Here is a 17,616-nt window from a genome sequence, read left to right as displayed (position 1 = left end):
AAAGAGTGTGGGGGGATGACATGCGGGAAATGGCATGGCCTCTGGTATTTGATTTAGTTTAAAGGCTGAATTAAGGATCGCTGTTATAATGCTTATGGTGGATCCATTATACTTTTCCTTATTCTCTGTGACACATATACTCTTACAGCTGAGGATGCCCATCTTGAATGTGGCCAAACGTTCAAATAATGAGGACAAACAAACTCTATGAGCCAAAACCTCAGGCTTCAGACTCTAAACTCATTTTTTCAGACAGTTTTTTTCTGCTCTTGGCCCTGTGCGATACTAGAAGAGTAGATCTCCCTAATATGGTCATTCCCCTACAGAGGCCAGGCTGAATGACACAGTGCATTTGCAGCAACATCCATGTAAAGCTAGCTAAAAGCTAAACTGAACTCTTTACCTCCTGAAAGGCTACAAGGAGTAACCCTTGAAACACTTTTTCTGAACTGAGTGGTTTCTTTCGTATTAGACCTGTTTAACGAACAGAGGTTAGTGAGGGTGGTCTCTGCCTGTGCAGAGTTTTTCTTGGAAAAACCAAGAAACTATTCTAATGGTCATCGAGCCACGTCTTTATTGACATAAACTGAGGTGTTAAACGTCGTCTTTATGGGGTAAAGAGTTAAAGCTAGCATGAAGTCCACCAGTTTGTCCAAACTTGTGCCTTATTTATATATGTAATATTAATCTAATGTTAAATGTTAATTTCATCATTATGAAACATTTTAATATTGTTTTAAAAAATATTTTTAATAAAATATGTTTGCGGTCTACATATATAGTGCGAAGTAGTAATCATTATCTGTTATGTGCTGCTACTTGATAGATAACAATGTTCTGTACGCAATCTGAATTAGAGCAATAAACCGAGTCTGCCCAGTCTCCATGGATTGCATAAATCTTGGCACAAATTAAAAGTAACATGTTATATATGACACGTTTTTCTTTCTTTGAGTGGATAGTTGAGGATTTCCTATAATGCTAATCTGCTGTTGTTTTCGTTTTTTTATTATTTTTTTTACCACTTCCTCCACAGATGACATAGTACCTGAAGGTTTCTGCAGGTACCCGTGAATCCTTTTATCTCTTGCTCTTCTCGAGATACGACCACCTCAACAAGGACAGAGGGGGAAAACACCAGAAGCCAGAAGCGAACATCATTTAATCAGAAATGCAGCTCTAATCCAGGAATAGAGTTCTGATCACATCGTCTGAGCCTGTCTCACACAGCCAGTCCAAAAATAAGTGAATTTATGCTTTGAAACATATGCGACTGGAGGAGAAAGAGACAGACAAACAGACTGAGGCAGGATCGTGTTTCTGGCCTCTGTGCTGTATATTCCAGTGGAGGTTGCACATTCCTAAGACAAGAACACATGACTGAAGCAACGGGGGTGTGGGAGAGTGGGAACAACCATTGTTGGGTGAAACTAGGCTGTGGATCAGATGGAGAGGTGGAGCTTAACGGGGTTACAGGCAATCAATGTGTAGCATTTCCTTCCTCAGACAAAAGGCCCTGAAGCCACAAGCACAGAGCAGGACTATGCAGTGCTTTGCTGAGCTTGGAGGGAGAGATAAGCAAACTTCACTGAATATTAATATTCAGCAGCACTCTGATGCCCTTCAGTGGAGTTTATCTAGGTCAAAAGAGGCAACAAAGAGGTAAATTCTTCAGACTGTGAGTCTAAAGAACATGGTTAACTCAAACCGCCACTGCTTGGCTTAACAGGAAACAGGAAGTTGCAGAGGAAGACCCCTATCAAAAGAGAATGCCACAACAAACTCCCCAGACAAACTCTAAAGCAAGCAAACACAAACAAAGAATCTCCAGTACAGATGACGCACTTCAAAACAAAACGTTCAGCAACAACGTGCTTTTACTGAGACTCACTGGATGTGATGAAGCCACGCTCCTGCTGACACCACAGAGCAGCGCCATCAAGAAGCAGAACAGACGAATATTGTTTTGCTGCATTTTCTTAAATGTGTCGTGGCACCGAAGGACTAGAGGTTCATAGAAGATTTAGCAGCTTTAGACGGTGAGACAAAGCCACTGCATTTGGGGCACGTGTCTCACTCTGGTGCGGTTACCTCTGCAAGCTTGTAGGGCACTATGAGCCTTTCTCCAACAGTCACCGTCTTCCTGGTTGTCAGTGCTTCAAGAAGCATCTCCTCCTTCACCTGTGCACAAAAGAAAAGCAAGAATAAAAGTGTCATTTTCAAGGAAGACATCAGGGCACTCACTACTGGACTTATTAACAAATAATCAGTGATGACAAAGGGATATCACCCACAATAGCTATAACACAGGATCACTTCTACTCTATCAGTAAAATGTAACCTGAAATGAGATTTACTGTTTATTTTACAGGCAATGATGATGATAACATTGATTAGGAGACTAATGAAATAAGACATTCAGCAAAGCTGGGGGGATTTACAGGAGACAGATTGCAAAGATATGGGAGCAGAGATATGGTGACTGACTATGTATCCTACAGTTCCCACAGTGAGGTTGCACTAGGTACACAGAATAAAGGCCTTTTAAACTTAGTCATTATGCATGTTTCACCAATATGTCCCTCGTGGTATCTATTACAGCCATTTAAAGCCACATTATACCATATATTCACACAGCATTCATACAACCGCGGACAGTTTGGAACCAGCGGTGTCTTTGGACTGTGGGAGGAAACTGGAGTACCCAGAGGAAACCCACACAGGCTCAGGGCGAACATACACACTCAGCTCCAGCTGGCTGGGAGGTTCAAACTGATGACCTTCTTGCTGTGAGGTTACAAAGCTAACCGCTATATCACTATGCAGCTAATTTATAAGTTTACCCAATCGGTACTCTTTCACTCATTTGATGAAATGTCAGCAAGTCCAAAACAGACAATCCCATTTGGTTCTATTACCTATCGTGATGATTGTTTGATTCAGTTGTAGTGTTTGTCACATATTGTCTGTATGTATTTAGCTGACCATAACTCTGACATCTCTGCCGCTTTTAACCAACGTAGCTGACACAAAAGCAGCACACATGATATTCAGTACAGTACTATATGACTTTCCATTTGAGTTTGTGTTCACTCTAAAAATGGCCCCAGACAAACCAGCGATGACAGGGCCACACTGGGAGAAGCAGATGTCACTGCACACATCTCCTCCATCTACGGGGATTATGGGCGTGGGCCGAACAGCTGCTCCTGAGACTGTGTGTGTGTGTGTGTGTGTGTGTGTTTCCGCGTGTGTGTGTATACATGTGAGAACAAGCCATCGCAAGGCTGCCTGATGTCTTCATGTTTAAAGAGCAAGGGTGTCAATGTTATAGTTAATACCATTATGGATCTATTTCTGTCAGTGGCCTCTAAATGCTTTGACATAAATTTGGGGGGGGGCAGGACAAGTCAACTCTGCAGTGAGTGGGTTGGTGGGGAGCGGGGGGCATAATCAGACCTCATTTCACACTGCCTGGTAATCCCTCCACAAAGAGCAAAGCCTATTCTGCAGCTCAGTGATTGGTCTTTAACTGGTACATTTCCATGTATTAGTTGCTTGGTGACAGGCGCGATGCCCTGTCATGATCACAGATCTTAATACTCTAATAATCAGAAGTTTGTAAACACCAGTTTGGGGCCAGTGATTCTGAACTGAAGTCAGCCATTTTTTTGGAGCACCTTTAGATCCTAGTGAGGACAAAAAGTAAAAGCAAACACAGCAGAGCCGCCTGATCTGAGCATGACGGTTTTCCAGAGACATTGCACACAAAGAATCCTGAATAGAACTCTATAGGAAAATATGAGCCAGTGATATTGCATCTGCATATTAGAGGTTCACACAAGTTTCAGCTGTGAGGTGGTGGGCATATCCACCTGTTACTGTAGTAGAGCCACAGGTAAGTGTGCCTTCTAGGTAGGGCTGGGCGCTATGACCCAAAATTCATATCTCGATATTTTTTAGCTGGATGGCGATATAAGATATATATCTCGATATTTTTTTTTTTAAAGCCATAAGTTAAGAACAAAAAGAGAGTTCTTAGTCACACTGTGTCCCAGATGTCACACGGGCACTTTTATTTACATACAGCGTAGATGTACATGAAGAAATTACTCAAAAATAAATTATCAGCATTTATTAAATAATCATGGTCCATAAATAAAAGAAAACAATGTTGTTTTTGTGCATAACAAAAAGCTCACAATTGTGCAGTCAAAATGTAAACTAATAGACGCTGAGCGTAATAACAAAGAGACAGATTTCACAGCTGCACCACGTCTCTGAACAGGTGCCATTTGTGGTCCTTATACACACACAGTACGTATCACTCCGCGAGGCTCCTCCTCGGTAGCCGTAATCCTCCGACAATCCATCAAGCGGTGCAGCTCCGTAGCTTAGCAAAGTCATATTAAAACATTTTTTGACAGATTGCTGAGCGCTGTGTACCACATAAAATCGGTTCGCGGTCAGTAAGCACAACCAGAATTCATACATAAGGTGCACTGTCGATTTTTGAAAAAATGAAAGGATTTTAGGCCGTGCAGCACCTCCGGGCTGCATGTCGTTAGCGCGGTTAGCTCGTTAGCGCGGTTAGCTCGCTAACACGTTGACGCCGCCCAGCCCCACGCACGGTAACTCGCTAACGGAGATTTTCCGCTTTCATCTTGTCATTGCCTGCAGGTGAAGCTATGGGGGAGGCGGAGTTGTGTTCAGTGAAGGAGAGGCGAGGCCGAGTAACGCAGCGTAGAGACAAAAGTGGACGAAAGAGAGGCAAACCTGCGGCTCCACAAGTATAATTATAACGTAACATAGACTATATCGATATAAACGATATTGTCACATCTTATATCTCGTATGAAAATATATCGATATTTTTAAAAAAACTCGATATATCGCCCAGCCCTACTTCTAGGGGTGGGGGAAAAAATCGATACTGTGTAGTATCCTGATATTTTTTTTGCTAATAATGTATCGATACAGGGACAGCAGAAATCGATATTTTGTTACAAAAAAAGTTTTTGTGCTCTGACTTCAGAGCATGTTGATCCTTTTTCTGAGCAAGAATCCTGACATTCCTTCACTGTCCAAATGTGTTTAACTTTTTTATGGCAGCAATAAACATGACAGTTTACTTATTTTAATTTAAGACACGTTTTATTTTAATTACGTTTTAAACTTTTTTATTTAATGTAAAATTATATTTTGTTTATTTACTTTCAAATTCTTCAGTTGCTGAATGGGCTGCATAATTTTCATAAATTGCATAGTTCAGAATAGCTATAATTGTACCAGATGGTTGCATTCAGTTAAGTTGGACTAGACTGTAATACAAACCGTTCAGTTTGTCAACAATAAAACTGACTGAAATGAGAGAAAGACTGAGTGTGAGAATTTGATATTAGATAAAATGAATATTGATAAAGTTTACCTTTATGTACAGAATCTGAATATTGCAAAATATTTTTAAAAATTGCAATAATATCGTATCGTGCGTTAAGTATTGTGATAATATCGTATCGTGGGATGTATGGTGATTCCCACCTCTAGTGCCTTCTATTCTCTCTCAAATCTGCCATTCTTCTCCCAAAACCCTCAAACTCCTGCTCTCAGGTCCTATACTCTAGCACCATACTCCATAGCAGCTTTGCTAGTAAAGGTTCAAATATGTTTCCACTGTTTCCACTCTGCATCGGTCAAGTTCTTGTATTTCTCTGAATGTTTAGTCTCATAATGATAATTAAAATTGTAATCCTTAAACATGGTAATCTGCTCTCCACAAACCTCTGACTTCAGTAAACGAATACTTAGCGGTTTATGTGTTTGTTAAAAACTCTGCATGCGGCATCAATCTATCTTTTTGTGCGTGTCAGCTAAAGCCTGTTGGGGCTAGAAAACACACTTCTCATGAGCGTCAGTTCCATTGCTTCCACAGTGAGACTGCAGATGCATGAGTGTAAAGAAAACTTTCAGTAGCCTTCAAAATAAAAGCAACAAAGTTATATTGTGATTTCACCCTGAAACAGAATTTCTGGTGGGGGGGGGGTGTATGAAAGAGTAATTGGCAACCGAAACAAGACAACTGCAAGATTTAGGTTTGAGTCCTGACTTCCTGTTGATGTGTGGCGGGCTGGTCAGGGACACTCACGGGGCAGGAGGTGGTCAGGAGGCCGTATAATGCCCAGGTCTGTTTTGAAAGGACTTTAGGCTTTCCCTGTCAACATTATTTATCACCATTAATGTCTAAATTGACAGTGTGATTTTGCATTAATAATATGCAAAGCAGTGTAGACCATCGTCAACCTGTTGTAGGCAGTGTCAAAAATGTGTGAACCAATCAGTCTGTGGTAACTGGACTATTATTGGTACTTTAGCATCCTGCTGACAAGACACAATTTAATAATCTGCAGCCTTTTTTGATCTGTCCAGGTCCACTTTAACCTACACAGAGAGTCCTCCCCATCAAGCTACGTGCTGTTTATTGAAAGATTGCACACATTGTTGGATCCCCAGAATGCTTCACTGTAATCAAATGCCTGGAGAAACACACAGTAACGCAGTGCCATGCATCTCACATACGTTTTCTCCTATGCAGACACACTATCATGGTTCAAAGATCATTTGAACTGGGCTAAAAGTGACACCTGGTAGCCCGTCTGTGTCCTAATGGAGATCTTTTTATTACATATCAAAACCCAAAACAACACGATAGCTGCTTTGGGTTTGAAAAAGGGTCCTGGATGCTTACAGGGCCCCTCTGTTTGCAGTTTGCAGTTTCCTCCAGGAGCCCCAGGTTTGCCTGCCAGCAAAAACATGCAAGGTTGAGTCTTCTGTTACTGCGACCAAGCTTACATCTGGAGTTGATCCCACTGCTCCTTGTACTTACAGAAGGATGAGTTAAATGCAGAGAATGAGTTTCCCTACTGGAGTCAATAAAAGATATCTATCCTCTTATCGTAAATGTCCAGAGTAGATTAATATCTGATGCTGTTAGTAAGTTAACATCAGATATAAGAATAAACTGTGGCAACTGGTTATTGTAAGGGCAGAACGCAAACGTTAGACAGCTGGTTTTCATATTCAAAACTAAATGCAGCAATTAAAAAGCAAAATAAATAGCGAATGTCTAAAATAAAGAAGAAAAAGAAAAAAATAGACAAAAGAAAAACTGTTTTTAGCATTCAATTACCATCAGCAGTTTCAGGCTTCAGCGCATTTATTCAGACAGAAAGCTTCTCTCTGTAAGCTGGTTTCCAGTTTGCACAGAAATGTTTCTGGTTAGGTCAAATTACTCAACTCCAGACCTCAGAGGATCCAGTCTGTCAACTGTACATCAGCCTGTACAAGCTCTACTTCCTCTTCCTGTTTCACCTCCACAGGAAACAGGAAGTGGCACTTGGCTTTATTCCCATTTGTGCGTCAATCTACACAAGGTTCTCTTTGAAAGGTGCTTTGCATTAATATGCCACAGCAGCAGTGAGTGCAGCAGTAAACATACCTCATCCTGCCCGAAACCATTTTACACATCAAACGCTGGACATTCATGCAAATTAGGACTCATTTAGAGCCAGAGTTTGCCTTCAAGCAGTCCTAGCCTCACATGACTCAACATGAGACTCCCTTCAGCTGACCTGAACAACCTCTTTAACCATTTAACAGACTCTCTCACACAGTGCCTTAAAGTAAAACCATGCACCATCAATAAAACATAAGTGCTAACGAGTTTTGATGGTGCCTGTCTGTAGTCTAGACACTCATTCAGATTCTTAGCGTAAAGCTAAGCTTGCAAGGATGAAACAACATCACCAATTTGCATAGGTCATACTAATTCAGTATATCTATATCTAAATCATAGGCAGATCAAGGAGCTTGTAGTTCTACTGCCAAGCTTCAAAGGGTAAATATTTAAACTCAATCTTGATTCCCAGCAGGTCCTGTTATTTTTCTAGACTGTGTACATTAAATAACACTACAAGTAGTATTTAAACGTAAACTCTTAGATCACCTAATCTGTCACAGTCTTTAAACTTCTCTGCCTACCTGATTCAATGGTCACATAATGAATGATAATATTTTCCCATCATCCAACCAAAAGACTGCATCTCACCACAAATGTTAATGCTTAAGATCCACTCAAAACAGGGATTCATTATGAGCCCATCTTTCAGGTCAGCACTGTGCTTTCTTTCTTTCCTTCTCTTTCTTCGTGGCTTTTTAAGAATATCTTATAAGACCCAAGAGACAGACAGCCAGAGGCTCTGCATCAAATAACAGACATCCAAATAAACTTGAACTTAAAAAACTGACCCCTGAGCATGTGGCCTACATGTGGCTCAACTCGCCGCACTGCCACTCTGGATCCCTGGGGGAAACAAAGAGACCAGCCTGGATGTTACAGGCGAACACTCCACAGTCATAACATCCCCGCTGTGCTGTTGACAGGAGTCTCCGGCACACTTCGGACATTGTTTTGTCACCGACTCAACAAGCGCATCCGGCTAATTGTTGCAGTTTGTAACAGGGACTGGGAAATGACACGTCCAAGCAGCATGTGGGTATTTCAGCTGTCCTTTCTATGTATGTGTGTGTGCATGTTTGTGTGTGTCTATGGTCTGATTTCAACGTCAAGAATGAGTCCAAATGCAGCTCAACTTCATAAACTTATAAACACTGTGTGGCACATAAACCCTGCCAGTAAATGTTTTTGCAGGTCTCTATTTTCCCCAGGAGAGTTAAAGAGTCACCAGCAGTTGAAATTCCACAGACGCTTAAAGTCATGCAGTACTGAACAGGTGAGTGAAAGAGCCCGCAGCAGAGTAACAGGCTTCACCCGCACTCAAATGTTGCTAAAGGTTAGCACTGTTTAGTAGGTATCTACGTCTGGGTGATGTAGTTTGTGGACGAACCTTTCTAACCAAGCTAGCTCGCCTTAGCTGACAACATACTGTATGGTCACATGTGGTTCCTAAGAAACAAGATGGTAATGATCATGATGCTCTGCTTTTTAAGTTGGGATTTTAAAAGCACACCTGCAAATTAGTGGGTGCTATCTTTCTTATACAGTCTGTGTATGTACACAAGAGCATCTTTTAAAATGTGTTAATTTTACATTATTAAATGTTAACAAAACAAAAAGATGGTTATAAAATATCTCAGTCATTAGATTACAAAAAGGAGGAATAACAAACAAACATTCAACTGCTTTGTTTAACACCAAAAGTGTAGTTTACTCAGAGCCACTACAGTCAAAATAAGAGTGACTTCCTTTGTTCTATAACGCCCTTCCATATGCATATGTTGAAAACACAGGATGGGTGGAGCTACCAACAGAAGGAAGAGCTTGGGTGAAAGTGGCTTGCAAAGTGGCTTGCACATGCACAGCAACTATAAGCAGGTTAGACAGTAGATCCTAACATAACATTTGCCAGCTGGATGCTGAGGTGGATGTCAGCTGAGCCACCAGCTGATATGGCTGGGACTGAGATCAGCTGGACTGCAGCGACTGCTGCAGAGCTTGACTTCTGCCTGGCGTGAACTAATGTTATTCTTGAGTCTATTTTTAGTCTGAGTTTTACTGCAACAGTCTACAATATAATTGCTGAAATCAAAGGCTGGATGAACTCTACTTGAACTTCATCTTCAGAGACAATGTGCTCCCAGTATGAAAACAAATGGCCCGAGTGTAATGCTGAAGAAATGACAAAACAAGCCAAAAACAACCGTTTTTTGGTTTTTAAAAGGGAGCGGAATTAAAGAACAACAGTTGTTAACAAACAAATGAATCACAATGACCCTTAACAAAGCTTTTATCTGTATTTAAAATGCTCCTACAATAACTTAAATATGATTAAACTTTGCAGTTAAAATTGGGACAGTAACAGGGACTCATTGTTCCTGGTGGGAGAGCAACAACAGACCAGGATAAGAGCTCTGAAAATAACCTCTACACAAACAGTACTTTGTGAAAGTACTGGATGGGTGGACGGCTCTTTGGGACCTGAAGCACCTCTTAACTTCCGCTGTCACCACAAGCTGTGCTTGTATACCTATATCCTCAGCTCTCTAAAAGGCTTTTTGTAAAACCCACATTGTGGGAGGAATCACATTTTTCTCACAGCTTTCAACAAAAACAGAGCATAGAAAAACGCCTATTTGCTCGAGCGGATGTTACTTATTTTTAAAGTTCATGAAGTCTGTGAGAATAAAAAAACGGCAAAGAAGGAATTTTGGGAGAACAAACAAGTCCTGTGGTAAAGTTCTGCTCCAATTCTTCATTTTTTTATTACTCTTCAAAGTATCAAGAGTTTTGCATTTCAGCCTAAAGTCAGCACCATAAATTCCTCAGATATCTTAATGTGCAATTTTTCCATTTGATTTTCACAGAGCAATGTTGGATATACACAGCTCTGTGACATTTATTGATTCAAAGCATAAACTCATGTCTGCCAAATCAACTTTAATGCTGCTGATTCAGTGTTGGCGGACAGATGTCACGATCTGCACCATGCCGCTCACCTCTAGCAGCTCTGAGACGATGGGCAGGACCTCTGGGTTGCAGATATCGATGGAATCATCCCTGTAGGTCTTCTTCTTGTAGCGGATGTTTCCCAGGTGGAGGATGGCTGACAGCAGGGAGAAAATCCTGAAAAGGAACAAAGGTACTTTTCTTTATCACATCAACAAACTCCACCTTCTTACTGAGCAGGCTTTACAGTGGATATTAGGGCATCATGAAAACGTATTTATACTTAAATACATATTGTAGGGACTGAAAAACTGAAGTAATTAATCCTATCGATTAATTTCCAAGAACTGTGGTTTACAAAACATAGGTATTAATATGAAGCCCTATAGAAATAGTTTTGGGAAATTTGGGAAAATGTATTTATTTTTTATATATTTTATTATATAATTTATATGCTTTCTTTTCAAGAGTAAGATAAGAATACACGCTTCTTTTTTTAGCTAAAGCTAAAAAATTACACTTTGCAATAATTTTTTTTAGCTAACAGTTAGTTCAGTTAGTGATTTAAATCTTAGAAAGACTGTAAAAAAGTAAACAAGAAAGCACAACATGCTCTGAGCTGCTGAGACAAGCTGAAGCACCTTGTGAGAGACTAAAAATGCTTTGTGGTGAAAACATCAAGAGGAGCAGGGGTACTGAGGGAGCGCTAGTCTGCTTTAGTGTGGTAACATTATCATAGCTAGACAATTCCCTGTTTTTTGTCCCAGTGCATAGGTTTCTTCAAAAAAATAAAATAAAATAAAAAAGTACTGAGATAAGTTTCTAAAAGCGTTCAGACTCTGACTGTTGGCTTGTAGTTCTTTAATCTTACTCAGTTTTACACAAGAACAGGTTACAAGCTAATGGTTGTAGCCATGCAGCTAATCTTACTGTTTGCGTGTTGTGGGCAGGAAGCCAACCATCTCCATAGCCAGCTGCAGCCGCTCAAAGTCGTGTTTTAGATCTTCTCCTTCCACTGTGAAGCAGTCCTGCTGGTGTCAGGTGGAAACACACAAAAACAGACGAACACATAATCACTACAAAGCACATAAATTCAACAAAAACAAGATTCTTTATATTGTATCTGTTATTAAAGTGTGTACCAGAAGCTAAAAGACAGCATGCTGTCTTTTTGTGACACTAAGCAGGGTTTCCCCACAGAACTTCTAATATAAAATGTGCCCGATTTCCTCAAATTATCAAAGAAAGTTGCAAAATAACACTGAACCCCAATAACAAGACCTCAGCTCTACTGATGAGATTTATTTTAAGTGCTTTTTCTAAAAATGCAATTAAAATAATTGTGAATTATTGCAATTTTCTAACGTATGTGCAAAAAGTCAAAGATTAAAATATTAGATATTTGTGTCTTACTAATGTGCTCTATTTATAAACTTATTGGACACTTCATTAGGTACACCAGTTCAACTACTTGTAAAAACAGACAATAACAAAGAAGCAATTCAATAAATCAAAATGCGACAGAGACTTAATTTTTATGCAAGTGCCTTTGAACGCAGCATGACTGTTGCTGCAAAATTAAAAAAAACTGCTGCTCTATTGGGATTTTAGCACAGAATCATCTCTAGGGTTACAGAGAATGGTCAGAAAAGAAAATATCCACTGAGCAGCATTTTTTTGTGCCAAAATGTTGATGCTAGCCATAAGAGAAAAAAGGCCAGACAGAGCATCACGTCAAGCATTGAAGCAGATGACGTTTAGCAGCAAAAGACCACCCCTAGGAAATAGAAAATAATGGCAGCAGCCAGTTTAACCCTCAGCCTCCTAGTAAATGCACCCATGGTATAAATTTGAAACTCCTGCATCACTTCATTCTCAAGTTATCAGATTCATAAGATTTTCAGAAAACGTAACCTCTGACCCCTGAACTTGAGGCCGAGGTTACTCAGATTTGAACTCGTCCGAGATTTTCAGTAGTAGTCCTATGTCTCTTCATTCTGGAGTTCTCACATTCGCAAACTTGGGTGTCTATCTCGCCCGGCCTCCTGCCTGCCCGCCCAGCAGGGTGACGACAATATCCCATCAGCCTTTTATAGCCTCCCTCAAGTTGAATCTTGCGTCTTTAGATTCATAAGTCAAGTCTAACATGAGTTTATGTGACACATGGCAGTTAATTATGAGAAAAGCACATTCACTGGGTTGGACCACAATGTAGAAACTGAACTTTAAACTGTTTTATAATCATGGTCATCAGACTCAGCTAAGCAACTAACAGCAATTATTTATAGAAACTGCACATTCCTTTGTGTAATGAATGTAAAAGAAAATACAGTTTACAGGGTTTATTTCAGCTGTTGAAGGGGGAAACCCTGCGAAGTGAACACAAGTACATTCCTGTGTAATCATGAGCCATCGCACAGTGTTTGAAAGTGTTTTAACAATTAATGAGTAAAGCAAAGGAATGAGCAGCGCGAGGATGTGTACGTATACAATCATAGCGTGTGTGTTTGTCTCTTCGAGCCCTCCAGTTAGTCGGCGTGTCTCTGCTCCAGCAGCGAGCCTCTGTCAGGCACATAATTAGCACATACCACAGTGACCGGCCGGCGAGAGAAGACACAGGAACCCATAATCCACACTCTGGATCTGCCTCTTGTACCCTTTACCATTCAACGCTCATCTGCTTCTCCATTGTTTTCCTTTGGCTTCGAACTTGTCAGGAACTGCAGAGCCAACAATCAGCGCATTTCTACAGTGAGCTTCTCCAATTGCAACAAAGGGGTTTTGAGGCTTCTCGAGCTACATCGAGACTCAGGAAAAGCCAGTTTTCAAATTGCCGGGTATGTTTTAAATCGGCGCCAAACAGCACAATGTGATACGTTGAAGGAAGTTGAGAAAATAAAGAGATCAATTTTGGCAATTGCAATGGAATACTTGGGTTGAAAACCAAAACCTTAGCTCGTGGTGCTCAGACAAAAGTCGAGAAAAGAACAAGGGATTGTTGAGTGCAGTAAAGTGATGATTAAGAAACAATCTGTTCTTACTTATTTTAAACAAAGAGTCTATTTTCACTTCAGAGCTTGAAATTGTAATTTCAGGCCAGTTGCAACAGTTCTGGTGCATTAAATCAAGCCGGGAACCCTGCTGACTGTGCACATGAAGCTTTTTAACAGATCGCTCGAGGATTCTGTTAAAACTGAACGTGCGTCCAGTCAAGGCTTTCCTGTTATTTACCATGACTTTAGTCAAGATTTATTCCATGGACCAGCCATGCAAAAAACATCAGCATGCCAACCCATCTCTAGACATTCCACACAGCCAAAAACCAGAGATACCCAAACAAGCGCAAAATGCAAACCAGCAGCCACCGAGACCCAGAACCAAACACCAGACTGCACACATCAAATGCAAACATCCAGAAAATGTTTGGTCTTTAGGATCTTTAGTTAAATACTCAGATTTTTCATTCACATTCATTGTTTAAGTGGTATTTTAAGCCCCAGACGCTGCATCTGGAATCTGTACACACTTGTCACTGCTCAAAGTGCGTCTCTATTTACTGCAGCACACATTGACCAGTGGTAGAGGTCAGAGGCCAAACAGGCCCAGAGGGTTGGTCAGGTCATCAGGCAGCTGTCAAAAGCTGCCACTCTTTCTGTGTGTGTGTGTGTGTGTGTGTGTGTGTGTGTGTGTGTGTGTGTGTGTGTGTGTGTGTGTGTGTAGACACTGACATCATCTCCTTGGGTGGTGGGGTCTCTCATGAGGTCATTCAATGACCTCTGGGAGAGACAGTGTGTCAGCAAACAGTGAGATGGGAGGATTGTGCGAGAAAGTAATAACAGAAAGGAGCCATTTACTAAAGCAAAGCTTCCAAGTAATGGATCATAATGAAAAAGACAGTCAGCTTCTCTAAGTATTTGGACTTTGGCACATTTGTGTAACATTACCTCTGTATACCACCACATTCTTTTCTTGGTTTCATTACCATGCAAAGAATTCTGCGATCATGCACTTTAGTCCTTTGTGGGCTTTCAGCACTTTTGGTACTGCTGAGCTGGCCGGTGCAGTCACTCTTCGTAAAGTTTGTTATGTTTTTCTGGGGGGGGTTTCTGTTTTTTTCCTGGCTAATGACAGCCTTCCTCATGCCATCACTGGCATTTAAAGGTCCAATGAACAGCTACCTAACGCTAGATTAACACTTGGAATTAACTACAGATCGTTTATCTGCTTCATGAAATAAAGAGGGAACAGGCCATGAAACCGCTTTTCAGTCAATTTTCCCTTTGCAATTTCTGCCTCTGAAAATGGGGGACTATGAATGAAAATGGCTGTAATTCCTAAACAGTTACTACAAACCTTTGGTTAAACCCTTGAGTTAAGTCCAAACTTCAATCACATGTTGATGGTTTGATCTAAAATTGGTGATGGTGTACAGAGGTTAGGGCCTAACAGTATGCCTTTTTGCTTCCCTTGCAAAAAATATAATAAAAGAAAGAAATCTAATTAAAAACAGTCTATTAAATCTAAGATTAAAAAAGCTACACTTAAGTGAAACCAATTTCATGGAAGATTGCTAACTGGTCCGGTTCAGCAACAACGTCATAGTTTCACGCCTGGCTTCTTGGATCCTTGTAGGATCTCGTGTTTGCACCAATTTCTTGAAAATCCAATGGCCTCAGAAGCGTAGCACAGTAATTAACGTGGCTTCATAACATTTACTGTAAATGGTGCAAATGATGCAGAGATACAGCATGAATCAAATGAAGAGAGGAACACAAATCGTATCTTAAAAACCTCAACAGAAATTTCTCAAACCACTCCTGCAGCAAAAGCCACATGTTCAGCATGACTTAAATGATTCTTCTTATAAGCAGTTGTTAAGTATGCTACCTCAGCCAAGGAGCTTATGTTTCTGGTGTTTGAGCTCATGGTTGACAAAAAAGCCTAAAAACTAAAGTACGATTCGTAGTGTGGTGTGTATTGCCAACATGCACAAAGTACAGTGAGACTTAAAATATGTCACGTTTTACCTCTGAACTAACCTTCAAGGTCAACAGTTTGATCTGAAGTTCAAAGTAATAATAATATTACCTAGAGCTATATTTACAACAATGTTTCTTACTGCCATTGTTTGTACTGACAACATACAGGCATGCAGGTAATAATATATGGGGATTGTAAATATCACGTTATTTTATCATGACTTTGTTATGGGCGTGCAGTAACAGATTATAGCCGTTTAAAGACAAAAACAAGTTGAGTATAAATGTGTGCTATCGCTGTACTTTATGTTGTTAAATGCCTCCAAGCAAGATATGAAGTAAAGGATATTCTGCAGGTGTGGTATGAGAAAAGTCCATTAGCTTGTAAAATTAATAGGGATTCACAATGCCAATGAGAGCTTTTTAGAGAATACTCAAAATATTTGTTTTCATTCATAACAAAAAGAAATGTTTCAGAGCTAAGAAACAAAGAGTTGAAAAAGCCAAAGTCAAGAGTGAAATACAGTAAGTCCACAGGTCGTATTTATACTGACCAACTCTCATGTCAAGTGTTTGCTCGCCAGCAAAGTCTAAGTAACATAATCTCCCATTAGCAGATACAGGGGCCTTTAAACAAACACAACAAATCCCACTGACCAAACATTACTCACTTCAGGTGGAGGCTGGCAAGACAGCGGGCAGGCTCAGAGACCAATGAAACGGCAAAAACACACACAAACACACATAAAACGGACCACACAGCTAGAGGGAAGTTTCAGGATGTGAAGCTAATTGACCACTGCTCAAGCTGACTAATAGACTTAGGAGTATTTTACCAATTGTTCAGGTTAGCGCTTGCCCTATCTTTAATGTTACCGCGAAGCATGAAATTATGTTAAATTTACATCCTAGTCAACATACTTGAAGGCCCTCACCACAAATGCTTGTTTAACATTGATGGAAAGTGTCGCTGCTGCAAGTCTGCTTCTCGTTTTGAACATGGTTACTAGTATCATTTGGATCAGCGACACTTTTGAGTGCTTGAAGGTTCTTCTTACTCCTTTCCCTCCTTACTGTGGTAAGCAATCGATGCTATCAATATCAGCAGTTTTTGTGGCTCTGTGATAACAAACCAAAACTGCAAAACTTCTGTCATACTCACATTAAGATCCTGAACCTTCCCTTTAAAGATGGTAGTGTTGAATTTGTCACCTATTCCCCAAAAGCAAAGCACGCAAAAGCCAAAGGACAAGTTTAAAGGGATGCCTTATTGTCCGAATACTGTTAATAAGCATGTCGTCACCCGTCATTTTATTTTTTTTAAACGAGAGAAAGAGATTCATTTACTTTGAAAAACAGGCAAAAACCTTGAGTTACTGGACAAAGTACAAAGAGCAAACGTCTTGAGACGGAACAGCCAAATACAGTCAAAAGATTACACTAAGGAATCCCTTTAAACATTTTAGAGCACAACCGGCGGAGGTCAGCCCAGGTCGCCTCCATCTTTTTCACTGAAAGCGGGCGGGTGTGGAAAGCCAAGAAAGAACAAGACTAAGACTGGCACCAAAAACCCAGTGTACCACGACACACCCATGGACACAGACGTACACAAACAGCTTGTCATCCACACGATACTGACCAGCTCACTCTCATAGTAATTGTCCCAGTAGAGTTTGTGCGATTTCTTTGTCATCTGGAAGTAAGGCAGAGCGGGTTAAGAAGGCTTGAGTTACACATACGTACAGTATGAAAATGCAATCTTTAAAAAGACTGAGGAAGCAATGAGGCATACTGTTAAGACGTGAGGGGAGAAAAAGAATCTCACGAAAACAGACACACATCCACAGAGTCACGAAAATGAAACCCCGATGACCTCATCAGGGTTTGGCATTGGAAAAAAAAACACACCATCTGTGGTGCAAAAAGTAGTTAGATATTTTATGTAAGTAAAAGTAGTGGCAAATATTAATTAATTACAATTTTGAAAGCGTTTCCTATCTAAATTAAAACTACTACAATACTATCATAGCACAACTGGATAAATGCTGTTGATTCCTTAATGTTATAGTTGTGTTTTTAATCATTTTGCTTTTTTTTAAATTCAGACTGGTTAAGTTAGTGATTTATTTATCCTAAGTTATCCTAAACATTAACTTTAAGCTTAAATCTGTATCA

The 17,616-nt window shown here is 40.3% G+C and overlaps 1 protein-coding gene across 15 annotated transcripts in view; it reads right to left on the bottom strand.

Moving 5' to 3' along the window:
* The window catches only part of LOC101468913 (unconventional myosin-IXAb), a 153,653-nt gene that overhangs the window by 52,927 nt on the left and 83,110 nt on the right, over positions 1-17,616 (bottom strand). For 9 of the 15 annotated variants that reach the window (XM_076886077.1, XM_076886076.1, XM_076886075.1 and 6 more), the window contains exons 6-9: positions 17,081-17,134; positions 11,393-11,493; positions 10,513-10,639; positions 2,092-2,181 (exon numbers count right to left, since the gene is read on the bottom strand). In XM_076886077.1, coding sequence (XP_076742192.1) covers positions 2,092-2,181; positions 10,513-10,639; positions 11,393-11,493; positions 17,081-17,134 — 372 coding nt within the window. The remainder of the gene's footprint in view (positions 1-2,091; positions 2,182-10,512; positions 10,640-11,392; positions 11,494-17,080; positions 17,135-17,616) is intronic. The other 6 variants (XM_024803050.2, XM_004564550.6, XM_076886085.1 and 3 more) reach the window with 3 other exon arrangements.

Source organism: Maylandia zebra, linkage group LG7, assembly GCF_041146795.1.
Source record: "Maylandia zebra isolate NMK-2024a linkage group LG7, Mzebra_GT3a, whole genome shotgun sequence".
In the NCBI taxonomy this organism is placed as follows: domain Eukaryota; kingdom Metazoa; phylum Chordata; class Actinopteri; order Cichliformes; family Cichlidae; genus Maylandia; species Maylandia zebra.
This window is presented reverse-complemented; position numbering and strand designations above follow the sequence as displayed.